The sequence below is a fragment of the Tiliqua scincoides genome, chromosome 15 (genome assembly GCF_035046505.1).
Source record: "Tiliqua scincoides isolate rTilSci1 chromosome 15, rTilSci1.hap2, whole genome shotgun sequence".
Lineage (NCBI taxonomy): Eukaryota > Metazoa > Chordata > Lepidosauria > Squamata > Scincidae > Tiliqua > Tiliqua scincoides.
Window position 1 is genome coordinate 2,874,805 of NC_089835.1, and position 17,095 is coordinate 2,891,899.

At 51.9% G+C, this 17,095-nt stretch overlaps 1 protein-coding gene across 1 annotated transcript; it reads left to right on the top strand.

Moving 5' to 3' along the window:
* The first annotated feature begins 3,658 nt into the window (after positions 1-3,658).
* Positions 3,659-17,095, top strand: VEGFB (vascular endothelial growth factor B). The gene is made up of 7 exons (XM_066610228.1): positions 3,659-3,819; positions 8,501-8,543; positions 11,298-11,494; positions 11,812-11,885; positions 13,235-13,267; positions 14,356-14,481; positions 16,416-17,095. Exons 1-7 carry the CDS (start codon positions 3,748-3,750, stop codon positions 16,435-16,437), a joined length of 567 nt encoding a protein of 188 aa, XP_066466325.1. The 5' UTR covers positions 3,659-3,747; the 3' UTR covers positions 16,438-17,095.

The window sequence follows — 17,095 nt, forward strand, 5'->3', positions numbered from 1 at the left end:
CTCTCACTGATGTTGGCTAACACAAAAATGGGCCGAGTCCCTCAGGGACCGAGTGCTGGGAAAGGCCCCTATTTGAAAACTTGGGCAGCTGCTGCCAGTCAGTGCTTGACAATGCTGAGATGTGTGGGCCAAGGCTCTGACTCAGTGGGAAGCGTCTTCATATTCACAAAGAGACACACCAGGCAGACTCCGTTTGAGGGCAGGTGACCTCTCGTCTTTCTGGCTCCAGTTTCTTCACAAGCAGAGATGTGGCAGAATGACCCCCCTCCTCCCAACAGAAGCCAATTCGAAGAAAGGGGGCTCAGACCAGGGAATTGGATAGAGGCACAGCAGGGCAGTCTCCTTGAAGCCTGATTTCCTCCTCCCCCCCTAATTATTTGAGGAATTCATTTCTCACACTGGTTGGGAATTACTGGTCTGCAACAATGCTTTGTACCAGCAGTGCAATAGGGGAGTGTGGGAGGAGGGGGATGGGAGGTGGCGTAATCTCCCCCCCCCCCATGGGCTGTGGGACATTGCTGTGAAGGTGTGGGCCATGAATGGGTGGTGTTCTTCCTCCCCTGTAGCCACTTTCCTCCCAGTGGGGGGAGAAGGGGAAGAACCTTTGGAGGGAGCTCAGAGTGACGTGCAGCCAGGATTAGCAAGACCACGCTGCAAAAGGAACTATGTGTGAAATGTTGGTTTAATCTTCTTGTGTGCAAGGGAGGGTGTGAGCCACAAGGTTCCCACTCGCAGCTGCAGGAGGAAGCGTGGGGAAGAGACAGGACTCCCCCAAGCACCCCCCCCCCAATAGACAGCGACACACTTCCCAGCATCGGGAAGGGTGTGCACACACCTGCGCAAGTGCCAGGAATGGAGCTCATGTGCATCAATGTAAATGTATGAAGGCAGGAAAAAATAAAAGCAAGGCCGCACCATCTCCAAATGCACATGGGGGCGTTGATTGTTTGAACAGTGATCCCCCTCTACACACACACACACCAGAAAGTTCCCTGCATGTGGAAAGTTAGCCCCTCAGGGAAAAGGCATGGTAAACCAAAAAGCTTGATATGCTAACTTTCTACATGCGACCACAATCAGTTGCACTGTCCTTTTGAGTGCAGCAAACTTGGAATTGCCTTCTGGGTGATGTGTGACCTGTCTCCTACACACCTGTGCACAATCCTTGCTCACCATGGGTCATGCACATTTTACTTCCGGTGCCCCCTGCTGACTGGTTCTGGAAGCACCATTTCCAGTGACAATGTCATGAGCCGTCCACTGGATGCCAGACAGGATCTGGCCCTTGGAACTTCTTTTTCTCTGCCATGTGGTCTGCATTTGAGCTGCTCCTGAGCTGTTTTTGTATTTGGTCAAGGGACAGATGGGAACAAGGATTCGAGGGACCCTTGAAGAAAACCTCTCAGTGGTCAGAAGAGGTGTCCGTGGATCTCCCCAATCAGTTCAACCTTTTGCCTCCCCCACCCCAGTTCTGGCTTAAAAATGACCTTGTCCCTCCTCCTTGCTGATCCAGATTCTTTTTGTGGTTGTGTGGTGGGAGGCTGTGGTTTGGCTGCTCAAGGCCACTGTGCGAGCAACAAACACATCACACATTGGTTGTGAGGCCTGCAGCTGTGTGTGCAAATGTCGTGGCTTGTGTGTGGGGGTTTATATGCGCTTAGGCCCCCTCCTGCGCCCATGTGTTCCAAAGTGACAGTTGCTGACAGCTGGAGGCCCATGCGCGCCACAGGGATGTAGCTTCTGTGTCTCTTGTGACCTAAGAAAAACCATACGTGGCAGGCTTCATGGGGGGGGGGGCAGGTAAACACTTTGTACATGCTCAGAGGCTCAACCCTCACGCGTCCCAAGGCTCGAGGCCTGGGGCTAGGGAACATAGCTACAGATCAGTCCTGCAGTTCGGCGTGCACCAAAACTGGAACCGGGAACATGGCCGGTTTGTGGTGTTTTCAGAATGATCAAGATCAAATGCCAGGAGCTTTTGAGTGGAGCTGCCCTGGCATTGTTTCCTTTGGTCAAATGAGAGGCTGGTGCCAGGCCAAGCTGGTGCCCCTTGCAGGGCAAAGAGAGCCTTGGCATGGACTGTGCCAGACAGAGGTTGTGACTACTGTATATGGAGGACAGAGCCTCACCAAAGTAGGGTGCTCCTGCCCTATCTGATCAACCTGTGGTTCTGTCTCATTCCCTTGAAACAGGACTGCCGCCCTCCCTCCTTGACCCCCAACAGGGTGAGACAACATCGACTTATGGAACTCATGGCCACAAGATGCACTGACGGCCACTGGCTTTAAAAGCGCATCTGGCTCCTGCTTGTTTTGACCCCCCTCGCAGGGGAAGAAGCGGTTCAAAATATATTTCAACACTAAGCCCCCCCCCGCCTCAGAAGGGGTCAAAAAGCAGGCCGGAAGTCCAAGCAACCCAACAGTTGTTGGTGGGGCAAGTGGACCCCATGGAGAAATCTCTTTGCTGGTGGGTGTATTTGGGAATATGAAGTGGAGCCTCCAGGTTCAGGAGCAGTCTACCTCAGGAAGCACAGCCTAGGTGGGGAGGGCAGTTTCTCCCACACTCTGCTTTTGGGGTTTCCCAGGGGCATTTGGGGGTGGGTGGGCTCCATTTGGACACAGTATGCTGGGTTAGCTGAGCTTCCCCCCCCCCAAGTCCCCCTCGGGCTGGCTCCTGGCGAGGATGATGAAGAAATCTCTTTGCTGGTGGGTGTATTTGGGGAATGAGTGATGGAGCCTCCAGTTTCAGGAGCAGTCTACCTTGGGAAGCTGGGGGGGCCGTTTCTCCCACTCTGTGCTTTTGGGGCATTGGGAGTGGGGACTCAGGATGCTGGGCTGGCTCCCCCAAAGCCCCCCTTGGGCTGGTTGCTGGTCAGGCTGTCGAAGAGACCTCCCTGCTGGTGGGTGTATTTGGGGAGTGACTGGTGGAGCCTCCAAGTTCAGGAGCAGTCTACCCCGGGAAGCGGGGAGGGTGATGTTGGGGGGGGCTCCACCTGGACACAGGCTGCTGTGCTGGCTCCCCCAAACCCCCCCCTTGGGCTGGTCCCTGGCCAGGCTGTCGAAGAGCCCTCCCTGCTGGTGGGTGTATTTGGGGAGTGACTGGTGGAACCTCCAGTTTCAGGAGCAGTCTACCCCGGGAAGCGGGGAGGGTGATGTTTGGGGGGGTGCTGGGCTGGGCTGACCCCTGCCAGGCTCTCCCCCCAAGTCCCCTTGGCGGGGCTGCTGCCTGCCCAACCCCTGGCCAGTGCCCAGCGCCGCAGCCGGCCGGGCTCCCTCCCCCTCCTCGGGGTGGGATTGAGCGGCCGGTCACATGAGCCCCGTGCCTGACTCCCTCCTTTCCCCGCGGCCGCGCTCGCACTCGCAGCCGCTCGCTCCCCCGCCTGGCACCGCCGGCGCCCGCGGAAGGAGGGACCGGGGGCAGCCCCGTGCACCTGCGACCCCCCGGGCCCCGCGGAGGGGCTGCTGGCCCCGCGCTCGGAGCCGTGCCCTTGCCATGCCCGCCTGCCCGGCTCCTCGGGTGGGCATTTCGTCGGCGGACCTCGCGGCCACTTCCCTGCCCATGGACTAAAGGCGGGGGGGGGGGTTTGGAGGGGGGCTGCAGAGCGACCCCCTCGAAAGTTTGGGCAACGAGGAGACCCACTTTTTGGCCCGGATTACAATGCCAGCCGAAGACGGGGGGCAGCCCGGGGGCCAGCACTAAGGAAGCCCCCCCTGCTACTGCCGTGCCAGCCAGCCCGCCCTTGGCACCATGAATGCGCCCTGCAGTGCCCTTCAGTTCCTCCTGGCAACAACCTTGCAGCTCCTGTACTGCGCCGCAACGGTAGGTGGGCACCAAGGGGGGGGGCAGGTGGCACCAAGGAGGCCCTGGCAGTGGGCAGGAGGAGGGTTCGCGAGCAGAGAGAGAGAGAGATGGCAACAGCTGGGCACGGGGGGCACCGGTGGGGGGGGCACTAGGACAGCTGGCACAGCCACAGAGGGCTTCAGGGGGCAGGGCGAGAGGATCGGAGCGTCTCAGCCCGCCCAGCTGCATGTCTACTCAGAAGTAAGCCCCACTCTGCTCAATGGGGCTTACTCTCTGGAGAAGGTGGCAAGGGTTGCATTCTGAAAGAGGGGGGGTGAGAGGATGGGGCATTGAGAGGGAGGTGGGTGTGGCCCCTGCCTGGGCATTCCTTGCCCCCCCCACTGGTGTGCGTGGGGGGGGCACCTGCCTGGGGCAGAAGGAGGAGAGGGGGTCAGCTTGAGTTGGGGCAAGGAGTGTCTGCTGCAGAATGATTGCTTTAAACCCCTCCCCCATTAATCCAACTTCTTGCAGCTTCAGTCTAGGAGTTATTAAGCACGCCCCCCCCCCATTCACAATGAGGTTGGCATCAGACAATAAGACATGGTCCTCTCCCTCCCTCCACCCCACTCAGGACATCTGAAAGAAGCCCCAAGCCCCAAACCACCTGCTCAGTACACCCATTAGTTACCTCTTAACACCCTCACTTCTCTCACCTCAAGGGGGGGGGATACTAAAGATTAGCAAATCTCTAGTTGGCACCTCTTCCCCCCCCCCCTTCCAGCACCGTCTCTGTTGGTCCTTCTGGGTCCACTGAGCGAAACCCGTTCCAGATTCTGAACCGCAGCCCTGAAGGGTGATCTGACTCCAAAGGAACTGGTCCTAGAGCTCATACTGATGGTTACACTCTGCACACGCTCAGGGGCACACCTTCCAGGGTTCAGCCTCAGGGGCTGCAAACACAGCTTGAGTCTAAACCCTGGCATCAGATTCAACCAGCCTTTTGTGCTCGCGGCCCGGTGATTAAAAAGGTGGGATCTTAACACTCAAATCCTCGGTGTTTAATCCCATTGGATACCTGTCCAACCCTTGCCCCTGTGTTACCCTTGAAAAAGCCCCCGCTTCCGGCTTTCCTGTTCTGCTAGAATGCCCCCCAGCTATTTTCTCAACAGTTTCTAGAAGCCTTTAAGGTGTTTTGAAATCTGTGGGGATCCCCTTTCTCAAGAGGAGAGTGTCCTAAAAGCCATTCAAACTCAGGGCGCTCTTCAAGCTCCTTGCGTCCTGTGGCAGTCACAACAACCTTGCAGACCAGGCCGCTGTCATTATCCCCACATGATGGTTCAGGAAGCTGAGAGAGAGAGAGAGAGTGCCAAGGTGAGATTTGACCCAGATTCTTTCAGGGTCACAATTTGTCCTCTTAATAGCTATGCTGCATTAGTCAGACACAGTGCTCATTGCACACGCAACTGCTGCAGCGGCAAAAACCGTCTGGGTAGGCTGGTGCATGCACGGTTGACACTGCAAGCCTGCCGAGCATTCATTGCCACATGGCATTCTGACCAATGGATGCGTCCTCCCAGCTGTCCCTCTCTCTTCCCCAGCATGTCTCATCAGTCACATGGGCCAGTGCGCTGCTGTGCATCTAGCCTTCGCAAGGGTGACGTCTGCATAGCCATGGGACGGGGCCTTAGCTCAGTGGCAGTGCAAGTGCTGCATGCGGGGCAGTCCCAGGTTAAATCCCTGGCGGCATCTCCAGGTAGCTGCTGCTGGTCAGTGCCCAGTAATACTGAGTTGGGTGGACCACAGGTCTGACTTGGTCTGGCAGCATCATGACCCACCACACCTCAGCACAACCTCACACTTCCTCCAGCACAATAGTTTTCATCAGGGGTTAAGGACATGGATCAGGCCAGTTTCCTGTATCTCGAAGCAGTCCACCAGATACCTCTGGGAGCTCACAAGACATCCTGTTGCCACACACCTGGCACTCTGAGGCAGCCTACCTCTAAAACCAAATCCATCGTAGCTTGTAACCTGTGGTGTACTTTTCCACCATAAATCTGTCCAGTTCCCTTTTAAAGGCATCTAGGCCAGGTGCCATCATCACATCCTGTGGCAAGGAGTTACACAGATTAATTGCCACTGGGTAAAGAAATATTTTCTTTTGTCTGTTCTAACTCTCAAAAGGAAATATTTCTTTACCCAGCAGGTAATTAATCTGTGGAATTAATTCTTTGCTGGTGGCAGCTTTGCTGAGCTCTGTATATACATGTGTGGATAAGAACCACCAACATGCAAATTGCGTGCGCTGGCCGTGAAATTGCATGAGAATGGCCACCAGGGTGGATTTTGAAAAAAGTCTGAGAGCAAATCAGAGGTGTTGGGATGAAGGAGAGATGTCCATCAACACCTGGCTAAATGGAACCTCCATGTACAAGAGCAGGTGCTCGGAGCAAAAAAAAGAAGAAAAAAGCGTGGGCTGCTGCTTTCCTCTGCGCTCTCTCTTCTCTCTGACGCTCCATCCCACCTTCCTTGTTTGCTCCAGTCCCCTGAAGTGGCTGGCGGGACACTGGGTAAGGGGTGGGGGTGACACTTAATGCGCTGCCTCATGCACCAGGAGTTTTTGGACCAGCCCTGTTGAGTTCTCTGCACTGTCACCAACAGACTTGTCCCCAAACAATTGGAGAAAAAGCATAATTTGATCACTCAAGGGGAGATAAAGATGGAGAGGCAGTAGGTGCAGCCCCAAAGACTAACCAAGCCCTGTCTTTTACAATTACCAATATTTCTTCTTCTTCTTCTTCTTCTTCTTCTTCTTCTTATTATTATTATTATTATTATTATTATTATTAGCGACAAGCACTATAATGCAGATACCTGATCTCGTCTGATCTGGGAAGCTAAGCAGGGTCAGGCCTGGTTAGTACTGGGATGGGAGACCGCCTGGGAATACCGGTTGCTGTAGGCTTAAACCATGATCTCGGAAGCTAAGCGGGGTCAGGCTTGGTTAGTACTTGGATGGGAGACCGCCTGGGAATACCGGTTGCTGTAGGCTTAAACCATGATCTCGGAAGCTAAGCGGGGTCAGGCTTGGTTAGTACTTGGATGGGAGACCGCCTGGGAATACCGGGTGCTGTAGGCTTAAACCATGATCTCGGAAGCTAAGCGGGGTCAGGCTTGGTTAGTACTTGGATGGGAGACCGCCTGGGAATACCGGTTGCTGTAGGCTTAAACCATGATCTCGGAAGCTAAGCGGGGTCAGGCTTGGTTAGTACTTGGATGGGAGACCGCCTGGGAATACCGGGTGCTGTAGGCTAAAACCATGATCCCGGAAGCTAAGCAGGGTCAGGCCTGGTTGGTACTTGTATGGGAGACCGCCTGGGAATACCGGGTGCTGTAGGCTTAAACCATGATCTCGGAAGCTAAGCAGGGTCAGGCCTGGTTGGTACTTGGATGGGAGACCGCCTGGGAATACCGGTTGCTGTAGGCTTATACCATGATCTGGGAAGCTAAGCAGGGTCAGGCCTGGTTGGTACTTGGATGGGAGACCGCCTGGGAATACCGGTTGCTGTAGGCTTAAACCATGATCTCGGAAGCTAAGCAGGGTCAGGCCTGGTTGGTACTTGGATGGGAGACCGCCTGGGAATACCGGGTGCTGTAGGCTTAAACCATGATCTCGGAAGCTAAGCGGGGTCAGGCCTGGTTGGTACTTGGATGGGAGACCGCCTGGGAATACTGGGTGCTGTAGGCTTAAACCATGATCTCGGAAGCTAAGCGGGGTCAGGCCTGGTTGGTACTTGGATGGGAGACCGCCTGGGAATACCGGTTGCTGTAGGCTTAAACCATGATCTGGGAAGCTAAGCAGGGTCAGGCCTGGTTGGTACTTGGATGGGAGACCGCCTGGGAATACCGGGTGCTGTAGGCTTAAACCATGATCTCGGAAGCTAAGCAGGGTCAGGCCTGGTTGGTACTTGGATGGGAGACCGCCTGGGAATACCGGGTGCTGTAGGCTTAAACCATGATCTCGGAAGCTAAGCGGGGTCAGGCTTGGTTAGTACTTGGATGGGAGACCGCTTGGGAATACCGGGTGCTGTAGGCTTATACCAGAGTCTTTCGAGACTGAAGGTTGCCAACCACCACCACATTATTATTATTATTATTATTATTATTATTATTATTATTATTATTATTATTATTATTATTATTATTATTATTATTATATCACAGCTGCCCATTCTTTAGCTGGACTTGGTGTTAATTACTAGTCTGGCCCCACTCAGGGGCCTAGGACATTGTAATATAATAATAATAATAATAATAATAATAATAATAATAATAATAATAATAATAATAATAATAATAATAATAATAATATTGATTCTTGTTAATAAGAGTATTTATATACTGCTTTTCAACCAAAAGTAGTTCACAGTTTATGCAGCAGAATAAATCCATACGGGCTTACAATCAAAAAAGACACCAGAAGGGACACCAGCAACAGCCATGGGGAAAGATGCCTTGTTGGGGGGAAGAGGGACAGTTGTTCTCCCCCTATGAAATGCTCTCCCCCCCCCACTTGAAAAAGTGGCTCTTGGCCCAGTGAGCAGGGGTCTTGTTTCTTATTTAATGTGTGTCCCCAAAGTTTTATTACAAATTCTCAAGTAGCTTCCAAGAACTATCCATGAATTAACCATCAAGGTTGATCGTTCTGGTCTATTTACAGATGCTGCGGCCTCAAGGAAATGAGACACACCCATCAGGGGAAGGTAAGAGCCTGGGGTTTGAGGGGTCACTGCTGGGGGGAGGCAACCTGGTCAAGAAATCATCCCCAAACATTCCCCACTCCCAAAACAATGACCTTTATCCAACACTGTCAGTGTGCATCCACCCTGTGGGACCGCATCAGGAGAAAAATGAATAAACAAACTGAGCAGTGCTCTGCCCCAAGCAGCTTACAATCAGGAATTTGGCAATGGGAGGAGAAGAGGGATGAGAGGCAACGGTGTGAAGAGATGAGCATGAGCAGATCCAGTTTCAGAGACATAAGGGCCCAATCCTATCCAACTTTCCAGCTCCTGTGTAGCCACAATGCAACCCCATGGTAAGGGAAGACATGTTCCCATACCTTGAGTAGGCCCCAGTGACCGCCCCTCCTCCACAGGATGGCACACTTGCACCAGCACTGAAAAATTGATTAGGATTGGACCTTTAGGCTTCTGTTGTGGTCGGAGATAAAGAGAAAAGGGGGAATGCCTCTTTTGTGATAGTGTCGGACGAGGCATTCCCGGTTGTGCTCAAAAAAAAAGGAGAATGTCTCTTTTAAGATGGAGCTCGCTAATACAGAAGTGACCTTCCCCCCAGCAAATTGGGAGTTTTTTTTACTGATTATTAGAGATTATTTAATTATAGATTATTATTTAACAGCACCAGTTAAACCACTAATCAGGAGCTAGTATTTAACCTGCTTTAATGTCTGTGTTGGGCAATGTCTGTATTCATTAATGAACACTCTTTAAAAAATGCGTGTGTCTCCTTGCCATCTGGACTTTTCATAAGTAATTGCATTATTATTATTAGTATTATTAGTATTATTATTATAAATCTGCTTTAAAAAATTGGTCAACGTACCTTTTTAATCAGCCAAATGTTTTTATAATTCATATATCTACCTGTTTACCTGCTGCATCCTACTTACACTTTAATACCCAAGAGCTATGGGGTTGTTGTTTTTTTTTCTAAGAAGCCTCTTTCGTCTTTCCTTCTCAATTCCCTGTGACTATAACACACCGCACTCAAAAAGAACATACTGGACTCAAAATAGCATAAACATGCACACCCTTAACTCTTCAGCCTCTGTGATTAAAATGGGCTTGTACTTTTCAGCCATCCCAGTGTCTTTGTACTCATTGGACAAGACACTGGAACAGGCCAGTAGCTCCTTGGCAGAGAATCTGGTCCCAGGTTCAATCTCTGGGAGTATCTCCAGGTAGATATTAATATAATAATAATAATAATATACAGTATTTATATACCGCCTTTCTTGGTCTTTATTCAAGACTTTATTCAAGGCGGTTTACACAGGCAGGCTTATTAAATCCACGCAGGGATTTTTACAAATTGAAAGAAGGTTCTCTCTTTCAAGAACCACCACATTCAAGATGATACACTCCGATCTGGTTTAACATTCTGGCCTCCATCCTTCCACGCTCCGAGCAGATGGAACAGCTCAGCTGCAGCTTGCCAGCTGCTTCAAGGTCGCACGGTGCCGGTGGCCTCAAACTGGCGACCTTGTGGATGTTAATCTTCAGGCAAATGGAGGCTCTACCCTCTAGACCAGACCTCCTGCCCTATTGACAGAGTCAATAGGTATCTCCAGATATTGAATAGGTTCAAGCTTTAGATCAGTGGTTCTCACACATTTTGCACTGGGACCCACTTTTTGGAATGAGAGTCTGTCAGGACCCACCGGAAGTGATGTCATGACGGGAAGTGACATCAAGCAGGGAAATTTTTAACTATCCTAGGCTGCAACACTTGCCCAGGAGTAAGTGCCATTTACTATCATTGTTAAAGGAATATACATAGTAGCTTGTTCAAAGTACAGGTCTGTCGCATTTCCCCAAATGTAGTCACCTACCATGGTGGCATCAAGTCTAATATATGAAAAATAAAATATTGAAATGAATGGGGACCCACCTGAAATGGGCTCACGACCCACCTAGTCGCTCACGACCCACCATAGTTGGAGAAACACTGCTTTAAATTATTAAAATGCTGTTTTGTTTTTAAAATGCAACCCGTTAGGGTTTAGGGCCATGTGTCTGTCTGTGAGCCCTTCGACCACATGGAAAGTGGTTTGGGCCAGCCAGTCACAGACTGGCATTTCCAGAAGTGCTCCACTGACGGAACTGATGGCCCCGATTTTAGAAATGGGCTATGTCAGAATGCCAGATGCAGGGGACGGCACCAGGATGCAGGTCTCTTGTTACCTGGTGTGCTCCCTGGGGCATTTGGTGGGCTGTTGTGAGATACAGGAAGCTGGACTAGATGGGCCTATGGCCTGAGCCAGTGGGGCTGTTCTTATGTTCTTAACTACAATTCCCAGGAAGCCTTGCGGGTCTCTTGTTATCTGGTGTGCTCCCTGGGCATTTGGTGGGCTGCTGTGAGATACAGGAAGCTGAACTAGATGGGCCTATGGTCTGATCCAGTGGGGCTGTTCTTATGTTCTTAACTACAATTCCCAGGAAGCCTTGCAGGTCTCTTGTTATCTGGTGTGCTCCCTGGGGCATTTGGTGGGCCGCTGTGAGAAACAGGAAGCTGGACTAGATGGGCCTATGGCCTGATCCAGCGGGGCTGTTCTTATGTTCTTAACTATAATTCCCAGAAGGCCTTGCAGGTCTCTTGTTATCTGGTGTGCTCCCTGGAGCATTTGGTGGGCCACTGTGAGATACAGGAAGCTGGACTAGATGGGCCTATTGGCCTGATCCAGTGGGGCTGTTCTTATGTTCTGTTCCCTGCAGTGATCCGGTGGATGGATGTATACAACCGCAGCTTCTGCCAGCCCAAGGAAACCATGGTGCCTGTGAGTGCCGAGCACCCCGGAGAGGTCGAACACCTCCTCGTGCCCTCATGCGTCTCCTTGCGGCGGTGCGCCGGTTGCTGTGCCGACGAGGAGCTGCAGTGTGTGCCCGTCCAGATGCACGTGGTGATCATGGAGGTAACGGATGATGGCGGAGGGGGGGGAGACGGCATGATCCTGCCAGGCCCACTTGTGAACGGGGTAAACGCATTCATCCCCACTGCGAATACTGTGCAGCTATTTCAACTGTGATGAAATAACAAATAACAAGTAGGCCAATAATAATTGTTTGCTAGTGGCAGAGATGTTCTCCAAATAGGGAGAGCCTCCATGTTCCAAGGCAGTCTACCACTGGGCAGCCAATTCTGGTGCAGGGAAGGAAGCCAACTGCTTCCGGAGGCAGACGCTGCTCTGATCCAGCCTGGCGATACCTGTGCTCTTCCCCCTCCCGCTAGGTCATGAAGACCCGGTTCCCGCGCAGCCACCTGGGTCAGATGTCTTTTGTGGAGCACAGTGCATGTGAATGCAGGTGAGCATTGGGTAGCTGTGGACGGAGAGTTTGGTGGCAGGAGGGGATCCACTGGAAGGATTCAACCAGTAAAATGGAGCAAAAATTATGACTTGTGCTTCTCAGTTATCCCAGTGCCTTTGCGCTCATTGGCCGGGACACTGGAACAGGCCAGTAGCTCCTTGGCGGCACATCTGCTTTCCAGGTAGAAGGTCCCAAGTTCAGTCCCCAGGAGCATCTCCAGGGAGGGCTGGGAAAGATCCTCTGTCTGCTTCTTGACTTGTCGGAATATTTCCTGCCTGCCCTTCTTGGATCTCAACAAGGAAAAAGGAAGGAGACACGAAACCTCTTCTTTAAAAAAATGTTAATGAAACATGGGCATTCAAGGAAGGGCCTGGAATATTCCTGGGTGGCCTGTAACTATACCTTTCACAACTACCGATTAAGTGTGTGCATTGATTTTGCAGGGGGGGGGAACCTAGTTCACATATTCCCATTGATGAAATGTTGGACTCAACTATGTGCCAGTTTCATACTGGTTTATATAGCTGCCCCTCAAAATCAGGGCCGGCTCCTCCATGAGGTCAACTAAGGTCACCACCTCAGGCAGCAGATTCCCAGGGGGTGCCTGTCCACTTGCCTCCACCGCTGCTCCCCTTTCAACTCCCTGGACTGGAAAAAGAAGAGGGGATGGAACGAAAGTGTGGTGGAGGAGAACAGAGGGGCATCTGACACTGTAGCCCACCACTCTCTGCTCCTCCACTTCACCTCCTTCTTCTTTTTCCAGGCCGGGGAGTGGAGGTGGGGAGCAGAGGCTGGCATATTACCCAGTACCGTCTCAGGCTTCCTGAGATCTTGGGCCTCACTTTGCCCACACGTTCAACCATCCTGATCACCCTCAAATGCCAGTCCAAACAGGAGTGCAGAACTGGTCTCGGTCTGTAACGCAGATCCATCTGAAGACAGAGGAAAGGTGCCAAGAGCATGGCCATTTTATGGACAGTGGCATAATGATAAAGGTTGATGCAGAGGAGCTTATGACAACCCCTTTGTAGCCACAGTCCCAAGATCACAGTCAATTGGACATACTCTAAGGCATTTTTGCAAAGGTTGCAGCCTTATGAGCTAGAGCTTATTTCTCAAGCAGCCCATGGGAAAGGCCTAGACAATGTCAGATGCCCTTAGGCAAATTTCTTAGTTTGCCTCCTGCTGTGCCTGATCTTAGCCTAGCTAGGAGATTCTCAGGAGACTAAAAGACAGGGGGACACAGGATGGGACAACACAGTGTATCTGCTACCTTGGAGGAAAGGTGGGTTGAAATGTTAAAAAATTATATTTCAAAACCTCCCTTCCTCTCTTGTATCTTTCAGACCAAAGAAACTGATCCAAGACAAGACAGACAGGTAAGAGAATTGCCCTCCCCACACCTTGTCCACTCAAGGGCCGTTAAAGCCGGCAGCTAATTCAGTCCACAGTTTTGTAACCGTCCTTGAGTGTTCAACACACTTATGAAGACATGGCATTGCCATTTTGAGCGTTGGGGTTCAGAAAATGACCAGTCAGGCACAAATGGGACCATAGAGTTGAAAGGGCAAGTTGGATTGCCTTGTGTCTACATCAGGGGTGGATCCGGGGGGGGGGCATAATTGCGTGTCGTCATCCCCCAAACTATCTGGCAGCAGGAAAGGGCTCCCACTGGGTTGGGGAGCAAAATCAAGAGGAGGAACGACCTCTGGACAGGGTGCCAATACGATTGGGTGGAATGGGAGCCCAAGTCTACCCAGCCAGTAGATCTGGGCTCCAAATCCAGGTGAGACTTTGAGCCTACCTGAACTTTGAGCCCAGATCTACCTGCCAGGTAGACCTGGGCTCCCTTTCCAGCCAATGGCTCAAAGCCCAGGCGGGAGCCCAGTCTACCAGCTGGGTAGACCTGGGGTCCTGTCTGGACTTGGAGCCCAGATCTACCTACCAGGTAGACCTGGGCTCCCTTTCCAGCCAATGGCTCAAAGCCCAGGCGGGAGCCCAGTCTACCAGCTGGGTAGACCTGGGGTCCTGTCTGGACTTGGAGCCCAGATCTACCTACTAGGTAGACCTGGGCTCCCTTTCCAGCCAATGGCTCAAAGCCCAGGCGGGAGCCCAGTCTACCAGCTGGGTAGACCTGGGGTCCTGTCTGGACTTGGAGCCCAGATCTACCTACTAGGTAGACCTGGGCTCCCATTCGAGCCAATGGCTCCCAAATCCAGGTGGGAGCCCAGGTCTACCCAGCTGGTTGACCTGGGCTCTAGAGTGGTAGTGATCATGTTGTTGTTAAATCAATTACCACAATTATTTTGAAAAAGCAATACAGTAAAAATAGTCATCGTAAAAATGATGATTTTTAAATGGCATGCAAACTTAGAACCAGTCCATATTCCCCCAAATCCGACACCAATGAGCAGGGATGAATACAAAGTGAAGAGTTTGCTTCACCGGGGACTCTGCTTTTTGACAGGCCGCCCTGCCCACCCTGTCTGGACAGAAGGAAGCAGCTGGACCCACAGACGTGTCAGTGCCGCTGCCGCCGCCGACCCCAGCGTTGCCGGGCCCGTGGTCTGGAACTCAACGAGCACAGCTGCAGGTGGGCTTCCTGAAAGCATGTGGCAGCGGCTTGCTTAAGCTTACCTAGTGAGCTCATTATGCCCATAATGCAGGTGGGGAAGACTGAGGCCAAGAGGGAGCGGCTGGCCTGAGGCCACCACAGAGAGGAGTCTCTCTCTCTCTCTCTCTCTCTCTCTCTCTCTTTCTCTCTCTCTCTCTGAGAGGAATTCTCCCAGTGTTTCCTGGGGAGAAATTCCATTTATTTTATTTTTCAAGCTGACAAATGAAATTGTGTGTGTGTGTGTTAAAAGAGCATTGTTGCCACCCATTGCGCGGCTGCAAAAAAGTCCTCGCATCATATCGTCCCGCTGTGTGTCCTCGCTGTGTGTCACCCAGGCTCGGGTGCGCTAGCAGCCCAAATTTTGAATGAATGGTGGCAGGAAGGGAAGGGGAAGAGACCGCAGAGGCCACCATCCGAACCGGAACACCCAGGGCCACCAAAACCTTACATCTAGAACCCCGACTGGAGAGCTGGTTGCCCAAAATTGGAGCCTTAGGCCCAAAACTGGGGAACTGTGAACCCCAAACACAGAACCCCCAATGGATGGGCAGCCGAGAGAGACAAAATGCCCCAGACTGCATTCCCAGAAGAGGGGGAGAGGTTTCCAAGGAAGGAAGGAATTGGGGTGGGTGATTTTGATTTAAAAGGGGGGGGGGTCTCCAACAATGCTTTGCACTTGCCAGAACAAAAATGTCTGCAATAAACTGTGAGACGTATCCAAAGAGTGGGTGAGGCGTATTGTTCTGGACGCGGAATTCCATTGTTTTGGTACTACCACTGAAAAGGCTCTGAGACGCTCTTCTTCAACTGCAGTCCTACGCACACTTTCATGACTGAGTAGACATGCGTAGGATTGCACTGATAGAGTCCTCTGACCCAGTGCCCGCCCACGCCTTGTTCAAAATGTTTACACCAGCTGTTCCTTTCACCAACCTTTGTATTCCCACATGTGATGCTCAGATCCTTGGGCACTGGTGCCAAAAATCTAGATTCTAGAGCAGGGGGGTCCAAAGTTTTTGGCAGGAGGGCCACATCATCTCTCTGACACTGTGTCGGGGATGGGGGGGGAAGAATTAATTTACATTTAAAATTTGAAGAAATTTACATAGATTTACATAAATGAATATATTAAAGATGAACTTATATGATTGAATGAAGGTCTTGCAATAGCTCAAGGCCTATAAAAGGCCTTGCACAAAGCAAGGCTGGCCTTTCCTTTGCTGCTGCTACTGCATCACAAACATGAAACAACAAGCAGTGGAGGGAGCCCTCATCCCACAGCTCACGTGAGAGGTCTAACGGTCGCCCTCACACTGACAGCAGTTGCGTCGGGCCAGTGTGGGCTCCAACAAATCTCTGGAGGGCTAGAGGCTCATTGGAGACTGGGGGCTCCCTGAGGGCCGTATTGAGAGGCCTCGAGGGTCGCAAGTGGCCCCAGGGCCAGGGTTTGGGCACCCCTGTTCTAGAGGCACCTCTGAGATGGGTCTACCTGCTGTGAGATCCCAGGATGGGTCCACCTGTTAGGTCAACTGAGACAGTTGCCTCTGGGGACATCTTCCTCTGTCCTCCTGCCCACCTCAAGTACTCCTCTTTCAGCTCTCACTCCATTCTCCTCTTCCTTTTGGAAACCAGGAAGTTGGGAGGACAGTAGAATGGTTGCCTAGAGTGTCAGAAACAGTGGCACTCTAGCCTACAACACTTTTCTCCTCCTTTTTCACTCCATTCCCCCCTCTTCTTCTTTGAATCCGGGGAGCAAGAGGAGGAAGAGGAGCTGCAATGGCTGGCACAGAGCGGAGTTAGGCTGCCCCCTTCAAGACCCCTTGAGATGAGACCCATTGAAACAAATTAAAGTAAAATTTTTAAACAGCTCTGAATGACCTATGCCTTGTCTCCCCCACCGCTTCTCCCCCCAGGTGTGAGAAACGCCGCAGATGATCCGACAGGAGAGCAAAGCTGTGGAAATGGCCAGCCGAGGAAGATCCCCTTCCCCAAATTGTACCGTGGCTGGCTCCGACCCAGGGCAGAACGACATGTGGCTGGAGATGGCTGAGTGGGGACTTATCTCTGCCCAGGTGGCTCACGGAGGGGCCAGCCGAAGTTGGCCTGGAAAGGAGGAACACACAGCCCTGCCTGTAACACTTTGGATTATCGCTCTTTGCGGGGGTGGAGGCTGTACCACATTGAGCCAAGACTCCTTTGAAAGATGAGACGGCCTCCCCAAAGACGTTTCAAGGTGGTTCATATTTAAGCCCCCTGATTTCAGATATCCCCTGTTGCCCACCCACACAGCCTTTAATTTAATGGCCTCTCCCTTGAGGAATCCTTCCCTTGTTTTCCTAGCCATTTTTGTTGTTTTAATTATTATTTTTTACATTCACTTCTTCCCCCTTTTGCACCCAGGGTCAGGTGGCTTGAGATCCCACCCCCTTTCAGGCCGGAAGAGGAGACTCGGAGACTTCTTTGTAACTTTGGGCGGCCGTGGGAGCTCCGTCTCTGCTCGTACCGTCTGCCCAATTGTGTGGTTGTTTTCAGAAATATCACCATATTAATATCCATAAAGGTCTGCCTCTAAGCTGCGGACTTGCGCCCTTCA